The 20,250-nt window shown below is 44.3% G+C and overlaps 1 protein-coding gene across 1 annotated transcript; it reads right to left on the bottom strand.

Annotated features, from left to right (window-relative positions):
- Positions 1-22: 22 nt before the first annotated feature.
- Positions 23-18,814, bottom strand: gipc2 (GIPC PDZ domain containing family, member 2). The gene is made up of 6 exons (XM_023964798.2): positions 18,218-18,814; positions 5,618-5,803; positions 2,272-2,452; positions 2,045-2,157; positions 1,755-1,836; positions 23-1,192 (listed from the first exon to the last, which is right to left on the bottom strand). Exons 1-6 carry the CDS (start codon positions 18,488-18,490, stop codon positions 1,041-1,043), a joined length of 987 nt encoding a protein of 328 aa, XP_023820566.1. The 5' UTR covers positions 18,491-18,814; the 3' UTR covers positions 23-1,040.
- Positions 18,815-20,250: the final 1,436 nt, after the last annotated feature.

The raw sequence follows: 20,250 nt of genomic DNA, 5'->3' as shown, positions 1-20,250 counted from the left end.
GTTTGAGTCATCCATGACAGCGTTGACGTGGGCAGTATGGTACGTTTTATTGTCTATGCATCAACAGTGATCCCTTACAGTTTGTCAAACTGCTGCATCAGCAGAAATCAGCATCTTGACAGTGAGATGATGCTGATCTTAATCATATAAAGACAGTTTTTAACAAGTTCAAAACCCGACGGCCTTCGTTTGGAGCCGCGTTCTCCTACAAGTGTTGCAGCATCAGATTTTACAAAATAAATTACAAGAAAAGACGCCAGGACTCCGTAAAACACGAGAAACAGGAAATGAGTGCTGGTGAAGCTGCGGAGGGCTTAACCCCTTAATGCCTGTTGTCACAAATAAAATTACCTAAATGATGCATTACTTAAAAATCATAGGTGACTTAATAGCTGGAAATAAACTCAGGCGTTAAGGGATTAAAGATGATAAAAACTCTATTGCTCAGTCTGGATCAAACCAGACAATAAGACTTCATGAAAGAGCTTTAAAAATAGAAGACAAAACTGGAAGAACTATTGCTACCATCATTCTAATTACACAGAGTGACTGCTGGAAAATCAGCAGCTCCTTCACATATTACAAAAAAAACCTACAAAAACCTCTGGTTCACCTTTGTATATTCAAAATTACACAGCTAGAAAGTCCTAATTTAAAGGTCTCGTTTGTGCAGTTCACATCCCTGACGGCTGCCGAGAGACCTTAAAGCTTCGCTTGTCGATCAGCGGCACAGATCAGGTGAAGGTCAAAAATCTCTTCATGATAGATGGATGGGCTTTTTTTACATTAAAAATAAAAATAAAGGAGAGAAAACCTCATCGAACCTCCTAAGTGGTTGGGGTTTGAGGTTTCCTAAATCAAATCGACCATTTGAAGGACATAGAGGTGCCTCCAAGGGTCAAGACTGAGGCCGCTCACACTGGACAGGTTGGACCTGGAATTCCATTAGGAAGCCTTTACAAGGTGCTGCCCCTGAATGTGGGCGGAGCCTTGGGGTGGGGGTGGGGGGCTCAAAGCAGGATTCAGAGGCAGCAGCCCCCCTAAATCCTTCCCTGCTTGGCATCTCCAATCGCCCCCCAGACGTCGAAGACAAACTCGTCCGGAAAGGCAAAGTCTCCCAGGGTCTCGTCCAACGCCATGGCGAATTCATCTGGGTTCTTCTTGTCCCGGCCCACCTCCACCATGGTGGCAGCTGGGGAGGACACGGCACAGACAACGGGAGGAAGTGAGATGAGAGACAACGTTTGTGTTGCAAACGCAAAAATGTATTTTGGAAAGCAAAGAAAAAGATTTGAAAAGCAAACATTTCACATTTTCACTTGCTGCTTCACGGCCCCAACCTATCAGTAGCGGGGCAACAAAAATGGCAGCAATATCAGAGCCGTCCAGATGTCCAGTTCTGATCCAGATTCCAGCTCAGACCAGGAAAACAAAAACGTTCGTGGATCTATTTGTCTGCAAATAATCAGTCAATGGAAACGCAACAACTTATCCTCCGTTTGCATCTCAGCGGAACACGTTTAAATGGAACAGACATGTAGCTGCTACTTCATCAATGTGTTCACATGAAAGAGGCCAAACGCACACAGAGCATCAGGAAATGTCTGGGTTTAGTCGTCTTCTACATGTTTTCTGCGTGACGGCTGGGTTCTAACCCTCAGGTGTGTTTGTGGCGTGGGCTCAGCCACACTCCGACCTGTGGAGGGAGAGCATGGCGTTTATGGAGCCTTAAACCTCCGTGTGGAGATCCTCACCCAGCTCAGTGTCTCTGATGCCCATGTAGCTCTCCAGTAGATCATCCACCTTCTTTATCGCTTTCTCCTCGAACTCTGTCGGCTGAAACACACCAACCATTCAGAGTTAACACCCCGACATCTGCTGGTTACCAACAAACCCAACAGACTGCAGTGGTGATCACTGATTACAAAACTCTGACATTTGTTTAAATGATGTAGAACAAATGGAATACATAAGAAAACTGCCTCAGGCCTAATCGTTCTCCAGTTTAAAGAAAAACCAGATTCAGAATGTTTTCTGACTTTACCTCCTCCTCCACCGTGGCGGGGCCTTTGGAGCGAAGCCTCAGGGTCCCTTTTCCGTTCCCGATCTTGTTGTCGTTGGCTGGTTTGGCCCCCTTTGACCGCGGCTCGAGCATGTCTGTCAGAGTGAAGACAAGACAACAAACGCAGACTGTAAAGGAGGCGGAGCTACAAGCCGAGGTCAGCCGTTCAGGCGTCACCTGCTGGTCTCTGCCGCGCGTCTTTGACTCACCGAACGCTTTCATCGGCTCGACCAGCTTGAGGGTGAAGGGCTTGTCTTTGGGGAGGTCTTTCAGCATGCGGGCCACCTCATAATGCCGAGTCCCGAGGATGTTCTGGCCGTTGATGCACTCGATGTGGTCGCCGACGCAGATGAGCTTCACGCGGTCCGCCACGCTGCCCTCTTTGATCCGCTGCCATGCAGACGGGGACAGGCAGAAAGTGTGAGGAGACGACAAAGGAGCACAAAACTCGACACATTTGTATAGATTACTATTTAATTCCAGTCTCCCAGGATGCAGTTCCATAAAAGCATCACATGGTGGCACATGTGAGCGGCTCGCTGTTGTGAAGCTGCTTTTGTGGAGCTAAAACGAACCCTCTGTTCTACTAGAACAGGAGCCATCCACAAATCTGCATTGATAGAGATCGATTAGAAAAGAAACTTTTTGTTCCAGCAGCTCATCACTTCAAGTTCATCACTTCTCTGAACCTTTTTCCAGTTCCACGGATCAGCTAAACATGTTTCTTTTTTCCTATTCATTTAATTCAGGAAAGTCCAGAGACTTTAGTTCTAGAATTTTCTTTAGAAAATGATGTTTTTTTGCCTCTTTGCTAAAGTTCCAACAGTGCGTAGAATGTAAGCGACCTCATATGGATGAATGGTGTTTAAAAGCAGTGAGTTGTACTCAGCTGGAGAACATCACTTGCATGACTGCATTGTGCCACATGTGTGGGTTTTGATGAAGGGAGCCAAAGCTTTGGGCTTAAAGTCACTCCTTCCACTGCAGAGCAGTCTAGATGCTTCAGGATGACAAGCCAACACGGTGCTCCAAACTCTTGAGACACCGTCCTGCAGGACTTTGGAGCCCCGACCTCAACTCCACCGAACAGAACCGGGCAACCAAAGAACAAACACAGAGACTCTGATCTGGTAGAAACCACGTCTCTACATCTGTCTGAGCTTCAGGTGAGGTTTTTTCCAGCTTTTTTCCAGCTTTCGAAGGAGTCCGATCGTTTTGTCAACCTTCCTCTCTTTGGAGCTGCAGGACTGACGCATAAGAATCCGTTCACTGTTCCGGTTCCAGGTTACAACAAGCTTGTGGCTCTCAGCAGCTCTCACAACGATCTTCACCAGACTTAAAAGTTGACTTTCTCCGAAAACAGAGAGCTGTGTAAAAGTGCTTCACAAAAGGAGCATAAAATCATCTCAAAACTCAAAGAAGTACTCAAGTACAGTAATTATAATAAAACAAAACACAGTAAAATGTAGTAAAGCAAGGAATAAAATCAACTAAAAGCACTCCTGAATGAAAATGTCTTGACCTGAGATTTAAAACAGTCAATGGATTAAATCTGACGCAACAACAATGGGAGGGAGTTTCAAAGACGAGGAGCAATGGCTTGAAATGAGAGATCTCCTCTAGACTTAAAGCGAGTTTTTGGATCGCTTAAAAGATTTTGGTTGGAAGACCTCAAGGATTGGGCCGAAGACTACGGGGTTAAAAGGTCAGATAGTCAGGACCATAAATATTTGGACAGAGACACATTCTTTCTCATTTAGTTTCTGTACATTATCACAGTGAATTTTAAATAAAACAACTCAGATGCCATTGAAGTGCAGACTTTCAGCTTTTATTCCATGGGTTGAACAAAAAGACTGCATAAAAATGTGAAAAACTAAAGCATTTTTTAAACACAATCCCTTCATTTAATGGGCTCGCAAGTAATTGGACAAATGAAATAACTGAAAACCATTATGAGTGAAGCAGATTAAAGGCCTGGAGTTGATTAGAGGACTCGTGCTGCATTTGGAAGCTTCTGCTGTGAACAGAGAACATGCGGTCAAAGGAGCTCTCCATGCAGGTGAAAGGAGCCATCATTAAGCTGAGAAAACAGAAAAAAACATGAAACCAGAAATTGCTACAGTATTAGGAGTGGCTAAATCAACAGTGTGGTACATCCTGAGAAAGAAAGAAAGCACTGGTGAACTCAGCAACGCAACAAGACCTGGACGTCCACGGAAGACAACAGTGTTGGATGATGGCAGAATCATTTCCATATTCTTGAATGTCCAAGTCAGTCACCTGATCTTAACCCAAATGAGCAGCATTTCACTTGTTGAAGACTAAACTTCAGACAGAAAGGCCCACAAACAAACAGCAACTGAAAGCGGCTGCAGTAAAGGCCTGGCAGAGCATTCAGAAGGAGAAAACCCAGCATCTGCTGATGTCCATGAGTTCAAGACTTCAGGCTGTCATTGCCAACAAAGGCTTTTCAACCAAATATTAGTAATGACCATTTGGTTTTCAGTCATTTCAATTGTCCAATTAATTATGAGCCCATGAAATGAAGGGATTGGTGTTTAAAAAATGCTTTATTTTTTCACATTTTTATGCAATCTTTTTGTTCAACCTATGGAATAAAAGCTGAAAGTCTGCACTTCAATGGAATCTGTGTTGTTTCATTTAAAATTCACTGTGGTAATGTACAGAAACTAAATGAGAAAGAATGTGTCTCTGTCCAAATATTTATGGTCCTGACTGTATGTACGTCGGAGTTTGACCATCCAAGGCTCTAAAAACTAAAATCAGGTCGAAATTTGACTGGTAACCAACGTAAAGCAGACAACCGAGGAGTGATGCGTGTCCGTTTACTGGTTCCTGTTAAAAGCCTTGCTGCAGAGTTTTGACGAGCTGAAGAAGGTTTAGGAAACGTTTGTTAAAACAGGTAAAAAGAGAGGTGCAGTAATCTAAACGAGAAGAATTAAAAGCGTGCATAATTGTTTCCACGTCAGATCGAGACAAAATCTTATTGATTTATATATCAGATATTTGTGACACTGGTCAGGCCACAAGCTCTCTGCTCCAAGCTCCCAGCAATGGCGATGGAAGGGGGCGGGGTTGCTCTGCAACAACAGCCCCGCCCACAGCTCAGAGGTGAATTTCTGATGAACTCCAGCCACTCTGCAGAAACTATGTCCCAGAAAACGACACAGTTTTTTTTAATTTTGGCTAGAAATGGCGGGAAAACTTTGCAATTAGATCAAAAGATGATCAGACTTTAAATATTAATATTTGATCCCACGTGTCAAAGCTTTAAAACAAAAAAACCTTTTCCATGTTTGTGTTGAGTTGCTGTAAGTGAAGAGACACTACCACAATCCTGACTCCTGTATAACAACAAACCTTCCATCCAGGGCCGTTTACCAGTAAAAACAGCAGACAGGAAGTCATTCTCTCCTACAGCACACCTCACTTCCTGCTGCAGGTGTCTCAGGAATGAGTTTCTCTGTCAGTCAAGTGGTGAAACCAAGTGGAAAGAAAAGATCTCAGGTGTGGAGTGGTGTTCCTTCTCACCTTTATGAATGCATATCCGGCTCCGTTGTCGGTGATGGTGAGGCCCAGAGCATCTTCAGATTTGAACACCTCCACCTCCTTTTTGATCCCTTTAATGTGGGCAAAGATGAAGTCCTCCAGACCAATTTGGCCCCCCAGCAGCTTCTCCATGTCAATCTTGTGGGTGTTGAGAGTGCAGAACATGATCTGAACAGAGACAAGAAAAGGTCAAAAATATTAGCAAATATGTTTTCACATGAACAATGACCATCACTTCACAAAATAAAAGCATGGCAATGTCAGAGTTCAGACAATCAACGTTTTAAATAATGGATACACGTTTGGTATTTACCACTTGACTAAGCCCAATTTTAGATTATTTTAGAAGATCAAAAACGGTCAGGTAACAGTTTTTTCGCAGTGAATAAACTCACAATAAGGTAGGGATGTGGTGGAAAACTCCGAGGACAAACACGGTTTGTTTCACTTCATGGATTTTCAGGATTGGTAGGTAATTGTATCGTTTTGTGTTTTCCACATCATGGTCTTACTGTGCTCAGTGTGTCTGACTTATTGGAGCCAAAACCAAAAAACTTCTAAAAGAAAAACCTTTTCAATATTACGTCAATGTCAACGTTCTGTGGGTCTAAAAAGCTGATTTAGTCAGCAGGTCATTGCATCATTCAGACAGCCACGATTACACAACGTCACTCATCGGACGAGCAGCACCACCGGGCCACAGCGCCTTCAGGTTGGTGGTAGACAGTCAGATGCTGCAGGTGAACTTGGTGAGTCTCTAAGTGTCATCAGCAGACTCGCATCAAGACTCAGATCTGCTGTCAGAGTTTGTGACAGACCCCGGAGTGGAGCCCCGGCAGTGACAGACCACCACCATGACCAGAACCTAAGGACCTCTGACCTTAGACACAGTTTAGCAAACACCACACAGCTGCCGGCCCGTTTACCAGATGTGAGGGGTACTGGGGTTTCCAGACTAACCCTTGGACCTCACTCATTTGACCTGAATGACAGACGACCATTGAGGGCGACTCCACCAACGCCAAGACGCCGCCGTGACTGTTTGCAGTACAAGACCATGTGGCCTGGACAATGCAGCACTGGTCTACCATCCTGTTCTCTGATTGGTGTTGGGTCACGGTGCACAGAAATGACGGACGTCTGCGTCGATGGAGAAGACGAGGTGAGCGATACACTGAGGTCAACGTGGTTTCCAGGGTTGGCTTTGGTGGAAGAGCTGCAACAGACTGGACGGGCGTCACCAGTCAGAGCAAAACCACGTTCTGACCCCAGAGACATCATAGGATCCACCATCCTTCCCCAATTCCAACAGAATAGCCCCAACTTTCTGTTCATGAATGATAAGGCTCCACCACATGGTGAATGAATGGTAGATAGAACCTCATATGGTTTGGCCAGCAATGACCCCTGACCTGAACCCTTGTAAAGGACGTTTGGGACCAGCTGAATCGGAGACTGGATGATCGGACCCCCAAGTGACCTGGCAGAACTGCATGTAGCACTTGTGGAAGAGTGGAACATCATCATTAGTCTGGTGAGGAGCAGGACACGTCACTGTCAAGCTGTCATGGCAGCAAATGGTGGAAAAACTCGCCATCGACGTGGTCAATGTTTATTTGTTTTATTTGTCTTCCTTTTCGGGTATTACAGATCAAACTAATAAAGATGGCGTTTCTTCTCATTCAATAGTAGTAATAGCAAAGGTAAATTTTATGCATTTCATTTAATTTCAGACCAAACAGGAGGAACAGTCCATATCCTTAGCTTCTGGAGAGTAGTGCATTTCTCCTCCCCTTTCCCATGATGCTCTTGTCGTGTCTTTTCACACAGCTCTGTTTGTCTGACTAAAAACAGAGAATTTTCCCATCCTGCTTTAGAAATGTGAAAAAAATCTGGTTCCACACGTCTGGTAATGTGATCGGGGCGGAGCATTGCACAAGAGGCCTTCTATGACAGACGGTGAAACCTGGGAGGAAAAGGTCGTTTGGTTGTAAAACATTTATTCGGTGCCAGCTCAGCCGGGCAGGCGGGGGGGGGGACTATCAGGTTTAGCTTCACTTGGGTTTTCAAAGCAGTGAGAAATCTTAGTGCCTGATTTCTATTCAGCATTTTTAACATCATCATCATCATTATCAGGAGCAGCAGAGCTTCAAGTTATTCTGAAAATGCTTTAAAAAAAGGATCAGTTTCGTGCACCAATCAGCCCAAAGGAGCATGTTTTTTTTTGTTGCTGCCTTGTTCTTTATCTCGAGTGACCATAAAAGCTACAAAAGGAGGAAGGTCGCCGCTGAAAAGAGCAGAGAACTGTAAAACCGTGGAGACGAGGCGAGGGAAGAGCTGCAGCCAGGCTGACGAGTGAGTCTTTATTTATTCCAAACAGATGCCTCACCCTCTTCTTGGCTTTGCCCGGGCCAGCCTATTACCCAACAACAGGTGGGAGGAACAGCAGCAGAGCAGACTCCCACACTGCTTTCCATTATGCTGCCTCTCAGAGCTGCTCCCCTCCTGCCGAGCGGCTCGTCCATGCGGCAGGTGTTGGTATGATATGCAGCGGCGGCGGTGCCGGGCGCCTTCCTCCCACAGTTTCTGCACCTCCCACTGACCGGGGCAGCTACAACCTCCCAGCGTCACCAAGAGAGGCCTTGTTGAAAGATTTCCTGAAGTCTGTCTGTCAGCACCTGGAGCAATCGTGAGGCAGAGGTTTAAAGAAGCTAAAGTACACAGAGAGAAGAAGATGACTTCAGTCTGAAGACGACTGCATGACATTGCGTAAACGAGGGTTAATGAGTCACCTATTCTACAAAGCCAGTTAGAGGAGCTTAGCATGTTTTCAGGAAGCTTATCTGTTTCTGCTTCATTCTTCTTTTTTTTTACTGCACCTTAGAGCAAAAGTTTGACCACGTCCTCAAAAACTCACCAAAACAACAACAAGAACAAATACAAAATCAAAACAATAAGGGCCAAATTCTCTACTCCAGTGTTTTTCAACCTTTTTTGAGCCAAGGCACACTTTATCCTTGACAAAAATCCTGCGGCACACCAGCATCCATAAACTGAAAAACGGAGAAAGTCTGTATTGATGTACAGTCCCTCTGCAATCTCACGGGCATTTTTGTGAAGAGTAAGCTGGAAGTTGCTGCAGTTTTGTCTTTTTTTTTTTTTTTTTTTAACTTGTCCTGTCCAACAGCTGGGCAAACAGATGAGAGCTGAAGGCCTCTTGTGTTGGACATATTTTACTTTAACAACAGGGGTTCTGAATCTTCTGACAAACCAGAGGTATGTCTGAATAAACCCCTTTTGTAATTGAGGCCAAACTCTATTCATTTTAAATCAAAATCTTTTGTGTTGGACCGGACGGAAAAGGAAAGGAGGGAAGAAGAGAGAGGGATGTTAGAAAGGGGGGAATAGGATGGTGATTATGGGGGGGGGGGTTTAAAACCATGAAGCAACATAAAGCAACAAGTTTACTGGATGTTTATCATTACAGTGAGGTTCAAATGTACTACAAGTCTAGAGGGGGCAGGGCCTGTCCACACACACACTCAGATGTTGCAAACATAGCTGCTGGCTCCAAAAATGTTCACATGTCAACATGTAAACAATAAAAACACTGTTTCCACACGCATACCTATGCCTTCAAACCAACTAGTGTGAAATATTTCATTCAATCACGCAAAATATTAGTGACAAGGTGAGCTAACACCTGTGCTCAAGTGAGTGTTCATATTCTTCTAAAATGGATGATGGCATGTGAAAAGAAGGAGGGAGAGTGCCCAGCCACCCCCACACCAAGACCCCCGCCGCAGCAGCAGCAGCAGCCAGAACCCCCCAACGCCACACGGCAGCAGGTAGAGACCACCCCCCCCCCTCCGGGTGATCACATCCGCCACCCAGGCCTGGGCCACCAGGACGGCACCGGGGCTCCCAGAGCCAGAGAGCAGGGAGGCATGGGGGGAAAAAAGAGTGCAGCTCCAGCCCCAACCAGGAGAGCAGCCCTCCCGCCGAGCCGGGAGAGCCCAACGCACGGCCCCGCCCCAGAAGAGTGCCCACAGCCCCAGACGAGCACCTCATCACGACCCAGGAGTTCTGGGCATCCCCCCGCCCCAGCCCCAGGTGCGAGCCTGGACCCCCCAAGGGAGACCCACTCCGCGCTCCAGGCACCAACGCGGCCCACGGTTGCTCCAGGAAGGAGCAAGGCAGGGGCCAGCCGCCCCCGCCCAGGAGGAGGGCACCCAGGAAAAGAGGGGGGTCCACAAGAGATGGCCCGACCAGGCTCGGCCACAGTTGGAAATTTGGCGAGGCCCAGCTCTCAGGGGTAAGGACCACAACCCACACCACAGGAACTCGGACACCCCCCGGCTCAGATGTGATGTTATCCCCGGCTCTTGGACTTGCCAGAAGCTCAGGGATCCCCTCCCTGCGTGGAGAGAGGACTGCCGGGCCCAGGAAGCCAGCACCCAGGGGACACGGCCGCCGTTGCAAACGGTGCAGTACCCCCTACCAGGGATGGGTTAGGGGACAGATGGTCCTAGGTCCCACCTTCCTTGTGAAATGCGTGTGTGTGTTTGTGAGGGTGTGTGTTTTTGTTGGAATGTATATTTTGAGGAGTGAAGGGTGTGTGTGCTAAGGGGGTGCAGTTAAAATTGGCGGGTAGGGCACTGAGGGGACTGATTACTCACAGTGATGTCCCATCACCCTCCCAACCAAGGGGCCCTAAATGTCTGCGGTGGAGTTGAAATTGGCGGGTAGGGCGCTAAAATGACATCTGCTGCTTGCTGGGAGTGATGTCCAAGCACCCCCCCTACCAAGGGCCCTACATGTCTAAGGTGCAAATACAACCGATAGGGGGGGGGGCCCATTCCATACGGCAACCATGGGAAGGGGACCACTGCCAAGTAGCTCCTCCCCCCAAGGTGCATCGCAGGCTGTTAATGAACACAAACCTTGAAGGAGAACTAAACTGTTGACCTCTGATTTTATCAATAAAGATTTAAAAACTGTTTTTCCGGAGAATGATTGGTGGAGACAGTTAAAGGGGCAGGACTTTTCCAAAAACAGCTGAAGCTGCAGCTAAATCGCGGTACCGTCATTCTTATCAAATGTCTTTTATAGAATCAAATAAACACAAGGAAAAAAGTGTTTTACAATCTTTCATATTCCTAACTACTCAGTGTTTTATCAGGGCCTGTTTGGATGAACAAAGAGCTGATATCCTGGAGATGCTAAATGTTTTTAGATCAGTTAATGGATAATTTCCCACGGCACACCTGACCATCTCCCATGAGACACCGGTTGAAAAACACTGGTCTAAAGAGCTGCTGTTGTCACTGCCTCATGATCATTGCTGAGGCATAATTAATCCGTGTATCAATTGTTTTTCAAATTAAAATAGGGACTGCTTTATTTATGTATCAATTTCTAAACCTTTATAGAAAAACAAATCCTTTTTCGATTTAGCCTTTTTTCTAAAAATCACATTGAAGCAAACACATAATGAACGTTTAAATGCATTTTCTAAAAGTTCCTCTTAGACACACGGGTGACCCGGAAGTATTTTGGTGTGCAGTTTTATTGTGAAGGCTGTGCTGCTCATGTTTTCCGATAGCGGTTCCAGGAGTGGTCGTGGAGCCTGGGCCGCGCCCGTGGGACGTCCATTGCGTGCGTGGAGTTTGATCCGTGATCGCTGGGAGTAAAAATTTAACTCCATAACACACATGCCAACAGGTTAAGGTTGCAACCATTCCACTATCAACGTTTCATTGACCTTTGACCCCAGGAAGAGGCCGCCACCTTGAATTTTCAAAAGAAAAAACCAACAAGCATCTTTAGGTCTGCCAACAAATTGAAACTTCTAGGGATTTTGCTCTATACCCTCCTCCTCCAGCATCATTGGGAAGCTACTTGGGAAAAATTTTGGTTTTAAAGTTTGTCGATTTTTAAATATTGCTATCTATCTATCGCTCGCACATTTTTTACTGGAAAATTACGAGAATTTAAAAACAACATGACATACGATGTGAACATATTAAGAATGTGGGCAAGGTTAAAAAATCTCTGTTCCCAAGGAAATCCAAAAATGTACTTTTGCTGATAATTCCCAAAACGGCAGAAATCTGTTGGTCACCCCCATGGGAGCAAAAAATAAAATGGTTGCTATGGAGATGAAACCAACAGAAATGTGTGTTTTTTATGAATTTGTCCGGTGTAGCTCGGACCACCATGGCAGGGGCAGGAAGGGAGAGTGAGGGGCATGTAGTCAACGATGCTGTGTTAATTATTAAGGGAGTTACGATGAAAAGCTTTTCCTTAAGATATTTCTGTCTCTTTTAGGCATTTATTGAAAGTGTTAAGCTGTGGTCACAAAGTATGAGTTTTTGGCATCAAATCAAATTACTTTGGAAATGTGAGAAAATAAATGAATAAAAAATGAAACTGTTAATCCGCATGTTGGCAGTGAGACCCCGTCCTACTGTTCTAAACACAATGTAAGCAGAAAAACTGCTATCCTTAGTTTTCTGAGAAGGTGATCTCAGTGAACTGCTCAACTGTCAGAAGTTTTCATCGGATGCATCTCATACTTGTCTACACGACTTAATAAACTGAAGATATTTATCAAGCGAAAACAGTTTTTGGTGATGTGAATATCCCTCATCAGGTTCTGCGTTAGATGGTAGGACTGACAGTAGCATTGCTTTGATTTGTGTTCAGCCTAAATAAGAAACGTTTGCCGCGAGGCTTTAGCGTCTGCTGTGTGGAACACGGCAGAGCCGGCCAACGCAGCCTCTCGTTGCTCCGCCCTCTGAAGTGTGCCGGCCATTAAAACACTGTTGGCTAAAAGCTCAGGAAAGCCGTTTCTTTGGCAACTGAGCTGCAGACAAATGACAGCCTCTTGAACGGCTCCTTTAATGACAAACAAAATGAAAGAGCGGAAATGAGGCTTTCAGCTGCAAAGTACCCAGCATGCAGTTTGATGGAGAGGCTCCATTTGGTTATGCTTAAAGGCTGTAGCCCTTTTTCTGAAGTCTAAAAAGAGATTTTTGGGTTAAATTCCCAAACAAACAGAGCAGAAGACATGTTTTAGGGGTGCAAGGCAGCATTGTCCTCCTCCTCTGATCTGAGTATGTGATGTAACAGTACCTATTAAATCCTAATTACTCACCAACAAGGCTCTGAACATAAAAATGAACTTTTGTTTATTTTACTGCTTAAGTTCAAGCAAACAAAAAGTAAAACTTCTACCTAAACATGTGGATAAAAATCTTTTTGATATACGGTGCCCAGCATAAATAAGTACAGACCACTACCGTTGCTGTTCTTTCAGAATCTACATTTTCTACAAAGGTGCGGCATTGACTGCAAACAAGATTTGTTAATTTGCACACACAAAAAGTGATTTTCCTAACAAATGAATCAAGCCCATGTTGCTAAATGAGTACACCCCAGTCAGAGTCTTGGGAGAAAAGCCAAACTTTAGACTTCAAAATTCTAATGAACAGGCTTTCAACCACAGGTGAGTCTAATGATTCATTTCAGGTGTCCAGCACACAGGTGACTAGAAAAGGGCATTTCTAGTCACAAAGAACAGCCCTTCCCATTTCATGCTGTCAGCAATGGCTCCCCATGGAAAAGAAATGTCACAAAACTCAGAAAGAAACTCATTTCTTTGCACAAAAAGGTGAGGGCTACAAGATCAGCAAAGCTTTACAGATCAGTCAAAATACTGTAGCAACAGTGATGCAAAAATTTAAGAGAGATGGAAGTGCAACCATCTCACAGAGACGTCCAGGCCGTCCACAGAAGCTAACATCTGGACAGGAGCGTCTCCTGATGAAAAGGGTTGAAGAAAATCGCTGTGCAAGTTCACTAGAGCTAGCTGAAGCAGCAGAACGCCAAACTGGACGAACGGTTTCCTGTGACGTCATATGGTCACACTGCAGAGGAACGGCGTGCATAGTTACCATCCACCAAGGAAGCCTCTCCTAAAACCATGCATGAAAAAGCACGCCTAGCATTTGTTGGGCCCATGCTGAAGAAGATGAAGACTACTGGGACTCAATACTCTGGAGAGATGAGACACAGATCCCCGATTTTGGAACTAATGGTTTGAAAACTGGATGGCGTCGCAAAGGTGAGGACTTCAAAGGAAAATGCATGCAGTGAAACACGGTGGTGGCAGTGTCCTAATGTGGGGCTGCATTTCATTGATGGTATCATGAACTCAGCAATGAACTGCTCTAAGTAAGTTAGATGATTAACCATAATTTGTTGTTATGAAGTTAAAGTGTTGAATAAATCACAACCTTGTGGAAAGTTTGGACTTTTTTTTGTTCATTGAGCTATCGATTAAATTAGTACTTTTTAAAGTGGGTGTACTCATTTATGCTGAGCACTGTAATTCCTCAGCTGATTTATCATAAAAAGGATCACTTTTTTTTCCACTTTTAAAAATTCTGAAGCACATTTTGGTTTGTTAATAAAATCCATTTATTCTAATGCATATTAGAATGAAATAAAAAGAAGAATCAGTGTGAGACAAAACCCCGGAGAGGAGTTTAGAGCAACCGGCAGTTAGTTTCCAGGCACTGTTGATCGAATGTTTCCGCCGCGTTGAGCATCTTTAATGGTTAACAGGAATGCTGATATCAGCTTGGTGGGCCTTTTCTAACAGGAAATCTCAACAATCAGCATTAGCTTCAGCATTCATTTACCAGACCAAGGATGTGAAGTGTAAGATTTTCTGTCAGAAGGGTCTCAATCTCCTTGCCTCCGCCCCGAAGCAGCTGGGATAGGCTCCAGCAACTTCCCATGACCCCACACAGAACAAAGTGGGAACAGAAGACGCTCTGACAGATGGATGGAACTGGTCAGTACATTTCAGGTTCTATCAGTTTGTTCCGTAACAGCAGGTTTGTGGGCAAAAGCGGAAAAAATAAACGGATCTTAGGGCCGGTTCGGGTTGAAACCAGAACCCGAGCCTTCACTCAGAGCAAATATGGCCAAAAAAACCAGCCCTCCCTGCAGTTCAACATATAAACAAGAAAAACTTCCAATTTAATGGCTGTGAAAAACATTTCAAGCTTATATTTGAGGTGAAATATGTGACTAATGATAAAAAACACAAATCAGACATTGGACTAAAATAATCCACAAGATCATTTCTAAAAGGTAAGGTATTAATTTAATCAAACATATTTCAGAAAAATGTGGGGGGAAAAAGACCAATTCTGTAGTTTTCCTCGTCTGTTTGGCTTCAGAAAGGAAATCCCTCCACATCTATACCTCAATAAAAGCATCATAAAGTAGCAACAGCTGCTAACTTCATGACCTTTAACCCTCTCTTTCCATACTTTCCATTAATCTGAAGTTTTAAGGCAAATTGAGACATAAAATAATCCTAATCTTCATCTGGACTATGTAAAGTGAGCTATTTCTGTTGCCGTATGTCTTCAGGGCCGGATTGCTTTAAGAACGACGGCAGAAACCCGAGCAGCAAACACAGCAGACCCACCAAACAGGATGCATCTCCAGGGATTCCTGGTTAAAAACACTCTCCAGTGCATTAACTCCTGCAACAACAACAATAGGTTTCACTGAAGATATTTAAACTGTAGGGAAATAAATGCAAATGTTCCTGTGAGCCAGCAGGCAAAGTCACAGACGCAAACCTCAAACTCCAGCAGACTTTGGCAGAGCATAGTCAAAGACCTTCAGCTTTATCTCCACACGGCGCCACGCCACGCTGATCAGGATAGAGTCCCCACGTCCGCTGTGAGGCAGTCAGCAGCATCGCCGCCGCCGCCGCCGTCTAGAGCTTTAGAGTCCGTCTCTGTTACGGTTTGAGGAGCTGATGTTTTCGCAAAAGCTACATTCATTTCCAGCTGTGCAAGAAAATGATCTAAAAGGCCAGATGAGAACGAACACTAAACTACTGCCAAACACTTCATAGATAAACAAATGATGTTTCTCGTGTCCCATCAAAAAGGTAAATGAGTTCACCACATTTTAAAATCGTCTTTTCAAAAACTAAAAGGTGGACACTGCCGAACTTTGCAATATGCATATCGCAAAAGTTGGAGAAAATATTGTTACCTTAAATGTGCTAAAACAATCTTATGGCATGTGCACCATATAAATAATCCGTGCCAAAGGAATAAAGTTAAGGCAGAGTCACACAGCCACTGCCTACATTTTCCACGTATGAAATGTTGGTCTTTTGTGATGCATGTGTGATACACGTCATTCATACGCGTTTCTTGGGTTCGTCATTCGTCGCTGTGCTCAGACGTCCGTCGAGGGTTTCCACCAACGGGTCTTTACGTGACTTCGATTTTGAGCTGTTCAGGATTTTTGGTCAGTTGAGAATTACGCGCATTTTAAATGGTTTATACACAATTATTACCTAGGTCTTATGCAATTGTGTGATTTTTGTGAGATGCATATGCAAAGTTGTGTCTTTTCATACATGTACCACTGATGTTTAACTTTTATATGGCATATACGGTGCACACATCTCGCAAAAATGACATATTTGACGCACAAATTACTAATGAATTGCACCTAAACAGCGCAATTAACACACGGTTGATGTTCTGTGTTGGTTGTTCTTGGCGTGGTTTATTCCCACTTCTTCCATGGTTTAACATGGTTCATTCATGATGCATTTCTCACTTTTTTCACGTATATTCACGTATGACCAATGTTCATCCATGTAATGTGCGCTAAACCTCTGTAGTGGCTGTTTTTACACGGCTTTCAGAGGAAAACGCACAGACGGTCAGCACCTAAAGACATGACAGATCAATCCCAACAACCTCAAAAAGCTCCTAAATCTGTTCGCTCCCAAAGGTCTGTCCGGGTGAGCACTGCAACCGACAGCCACCTCTTTAACCTCACAGAAATGTTGGAAAGGTTTTTTTTAAATCGGGTGGAGCTCAGCCATCAGCTGGTGGTGTTTATGAAGGGAGGAGGCCATGGGCAGATCTGCTTCCTGGGGTCCTCTGGGATGATCTGGCGGTGCCTGGGACCAGTTATCTGGTTAGATTTGAGGCCGTGCCCACTGGGCCGGACGTCAGGGACTTCCAATGTGCAACAATGAACGTAATCGCGTCAAACTCCGCCACTCCGTCTGTCTGATGTCCTTGTCTCCGATTTATCTGTAACATTCTTGTGAATAGACGAGTGTGCTGTGCTTCAAAGGATGAAGAAACCTGTTCTGATCAAAAGTCCACATTTGAATGAATTTAAGACTCGATTCTTCCTGTGACTGCTCAGTTATTTTACTCTACTTCCTGTTGAGCAAGAAATAGAGCTCAACCTAAGCAGGAGTTTATCTCTCTTCACTATGCATGACCAAATGGCTGTATGTTCTTTGGAAAGACTGCACCGGATGCCTAAACTCCACGTTTGTCTCGGAGATCCTGAAAAAGGTGAAAATAAAAACGGAGAACTCCATGCAGTGACTCATCTACAACACATCACGCATCATTAAAACCATTAGGAAGAAGAACAACAAGCTGTTTGACAGCTTCAGTGAGCAAGTTCAGGCAGAGACGCAGGAATTTTAATGAGGGACATGACCGACCGCATAAGCAAGCCCCCAAAAAGATGGAGCCAAATACACTTTTTAAAGAATCAGAAATGGTTCATTTCATCCCTGTTGGCGTGAAGCTCTGTGTGATTCATGGTGAACGAATCTCACTGCGCAAATTCCCGTCTAATGGTTACATTCGTTGAAGGAAGCAACTGGTGTCTGAGCTTGAAAGCAAACAGAAAACTCGGCTCTGAGTGTAACATCCTCCAAGCGGACAAAAGCGGAGCGCGCCGCCCATGGCTGCCTGTGAAAGGAGCAGCTACAGTCAATCACAGAAAAGCTGCTTTTGTTTCCAGCAGGTGGAAGGAGAAAAAATAAATGAATCCATGTTCTTTCTTTGCAAAAGGTTTTTTTTGGGAAGAACTCTCATAAATTGTCCCCCGAGCACAAACGCTGGTGTCAGCCCTTCAGTCACACTGTTCCAATGGTTCTGGACTCTTCTCAGTCTAGCAGGGCCAAAGGTGAGGTTCCGGTAGAGACTATACAGGGTGTGTCTTTAGGAACATGACACAAAGCGGACTTTTAGAGACAAACACCACACTAATCTCCCACAAAATCCACTTCAATTCAAATCTGTTTACCTCAAGGCCTTTTACTGCAACTGCAACCATTCAGAGCTTTTTTTTTAAAGATTTGAAATAAACCATAAAAACGTGTTGTTATCAATACAAACCACTCCAAACAGTCACATCTACTACTAGTGATTTTAGTTTAGACTTCTACAAGGCTCTGAAACGATGCTATGGCTCCACTGTTTGCCGTTTTTCCCCTTTAATTAATTGATAATAAGACAACAGGTGAGAACTCTTACCGAGAACTACAGTAAATCCGAGGGCTGATAGGAAAACCCTTCATACTTTTATTATCCTGTTTGTTTATCTTCTAGTCAGCATAAAGACACGAGTTCAGGTCAAACAGAGTCCAATAGTTATTTACAGCAGGTGTAACCGCCCCCCTCCCCCCCTCCCCGCTGTAGGACAGGTAGATCTTACCTCAGGTGGGCTTAGGTTGAAGGCGTCTGCGATCTTGCCGTACAGCTCCTTGACGTTGGTAAATCCCTCAATCCTCCCCGTGGGGCTTCCGTGCGCGAGCTGCGTGTGGAAGACCAGCTTGGGCCGCAGGTCGGCAGGTGGCGGCGGCAGCCCCGCGCCGTTCACGGACGCCTTGGCCAGACTCCCGGCGCCCGCGCGCCCGCCGCCGACCTCCTCGTGGTCCATCAGGTGCTCCTTCGCCTTGTTCTTCTTCCTCCAGGGTCCCAGCGGCATCTCGGCGGCCTTTTCGTCTCTCCCTTCTCGGCAGTTGGAACAGTCCGGGACGCTGATCTCACATTGACCTGGAGCTCCGAGAGAGACTCCTCCTGTCCTCCTCCTGCACTTCCTCCTCCTCTCTCTCCTCAGTCGGTGTGGGTCCTCCTCTCGTCGCGCGCCTGCTGTCGGCTTTAAAGCCGGGTTGTTGTTGTTTTTAGGGAGACCTGACTCGTAATTAAAGGGAGTAGGAAGAGGAGTAAAGCTCTTCACAACCTGCTGCTGCTCCTCGACTAACAAAAGCTCCTCTGTTTGTCTGTCAGCGTGCCGCGGTGCGCAGGCGCAGTGGGACGGGCCGGGATCAGGGGCCGTCGTGCACCTGCGCGCCGCCCACCTTTGCTGAGCCCCCCCCCCGCAGCGAGGCAAAGTCCAAACAACAACAACAACAGGTGTTAGATCCAGAGGAAATAATAATAAAGCTCCCTGAAATGTTGTATCTGTTTGTTGATCATTATAACAAATGGACCTTCAGTAAAAAGTACTACAAGTGTACTTACTACAAGTAGTACACTTGAAGGCTACTATTTATTTAGTATCTATTGTAAAACTTAAAATGTTCCAATGTAGTCTGAAGAAGTATTTAGTTAGAATACTTCCAACTACATGGTCTATAGTAGACTTTTTCTACTTATACTCAAGTATACTTCATCAAATAAACTTCAAGTGTAGCAGCAGGAGCCTTTTAAGACGTACTCAGGAAGTTTGTATCATTTAATTTAATGTATTTTACTGAAAATGTAAATGAACGCCCACAACTTACTGAACATGTTACTTAAATATAACAACCAAACTATTTAGCGAGTTTTGACTCTAACCATTATTACTATGACCAGAAAAGGTCAATCAAAGTTCTCGAGCTACAAAAACGAGTTTTTGCAGCTTTAATCAAACTGTTGCTTATTTTATAGATATATAGATGGAACTTTGAATGATCCCAAGACAGGGAAAAGGATTTCTTACCACAGCTCAAAAAACAAGATCATATTAATAAAAGAACAGATAACAAAAGACAACAAATAGCACTACATCTATACAACACATAACACAATGAAGTGTCTATAAAGTGTTGCAGAATCTAAACAGAACCAAATAACGGCATCCAAACCATGTCTTTCCTGTCACATCGGTGAAAAATATCCCTTTGGAGGACTCTTGTTTAATTACTGTCAATTAGGAGAATTATTCTGAAAATGTCTATAAAACTGCCTTGGCTTTATTTTATTTTAAACGCAGCTTTTCAAACGTGTGGACAAAAACAGCACAAGCCAAAAATGACTTATTTCCCAGCATAAATGCCTCATCACCATAAACAGATTCAGACAAAAAGTGCATTGAACTTCTGACTTATCAAAATAAAAATATATAACACAGAATTTTTACTTTATTCTTAATTTTTTCAACTTAATTAGAACAAAATTATTTTTTTCCCTCAAAGGTTTGTTCAGAATATTATACTTTTACTGTAGAATTTCACTTTTATAGTCTGAAGTTTTGACTCAACAGCATATTTTTGACCCTTACCTTTATTTATTTAGTTAGTTTTTAAAATTCTCCATTTTGGCTAAAACGATTAAGACCGTCAGAATTTTCCGTTCACCACGTTTTTAGATTAAATTTAATAATTAATGCATCTAAAACAAAAAAATGAAGTTACCACTCTTCATTTCCAAACCCACTGATTAGAACTTGACGATCAATTCCAAAAAGTGATTCCGTTTATT

This window comes from Oryzias latipes, chromosome 17, assembly GCF_053564925.1.
Source record: "Oryzias latipes strain Hd-rR chromosome 17, Olatipes_Hd-rR_3.1".
Lineage (NCBI taxonomy): Eukaryota > Metazoa > Chordata > Actinopteri > Beloniformes > Adrianichthyidae > Oryzias > Oryzias latipes.
This window is presented reverse-complemented; position numbering and strand designations above follow the sequence as displayed.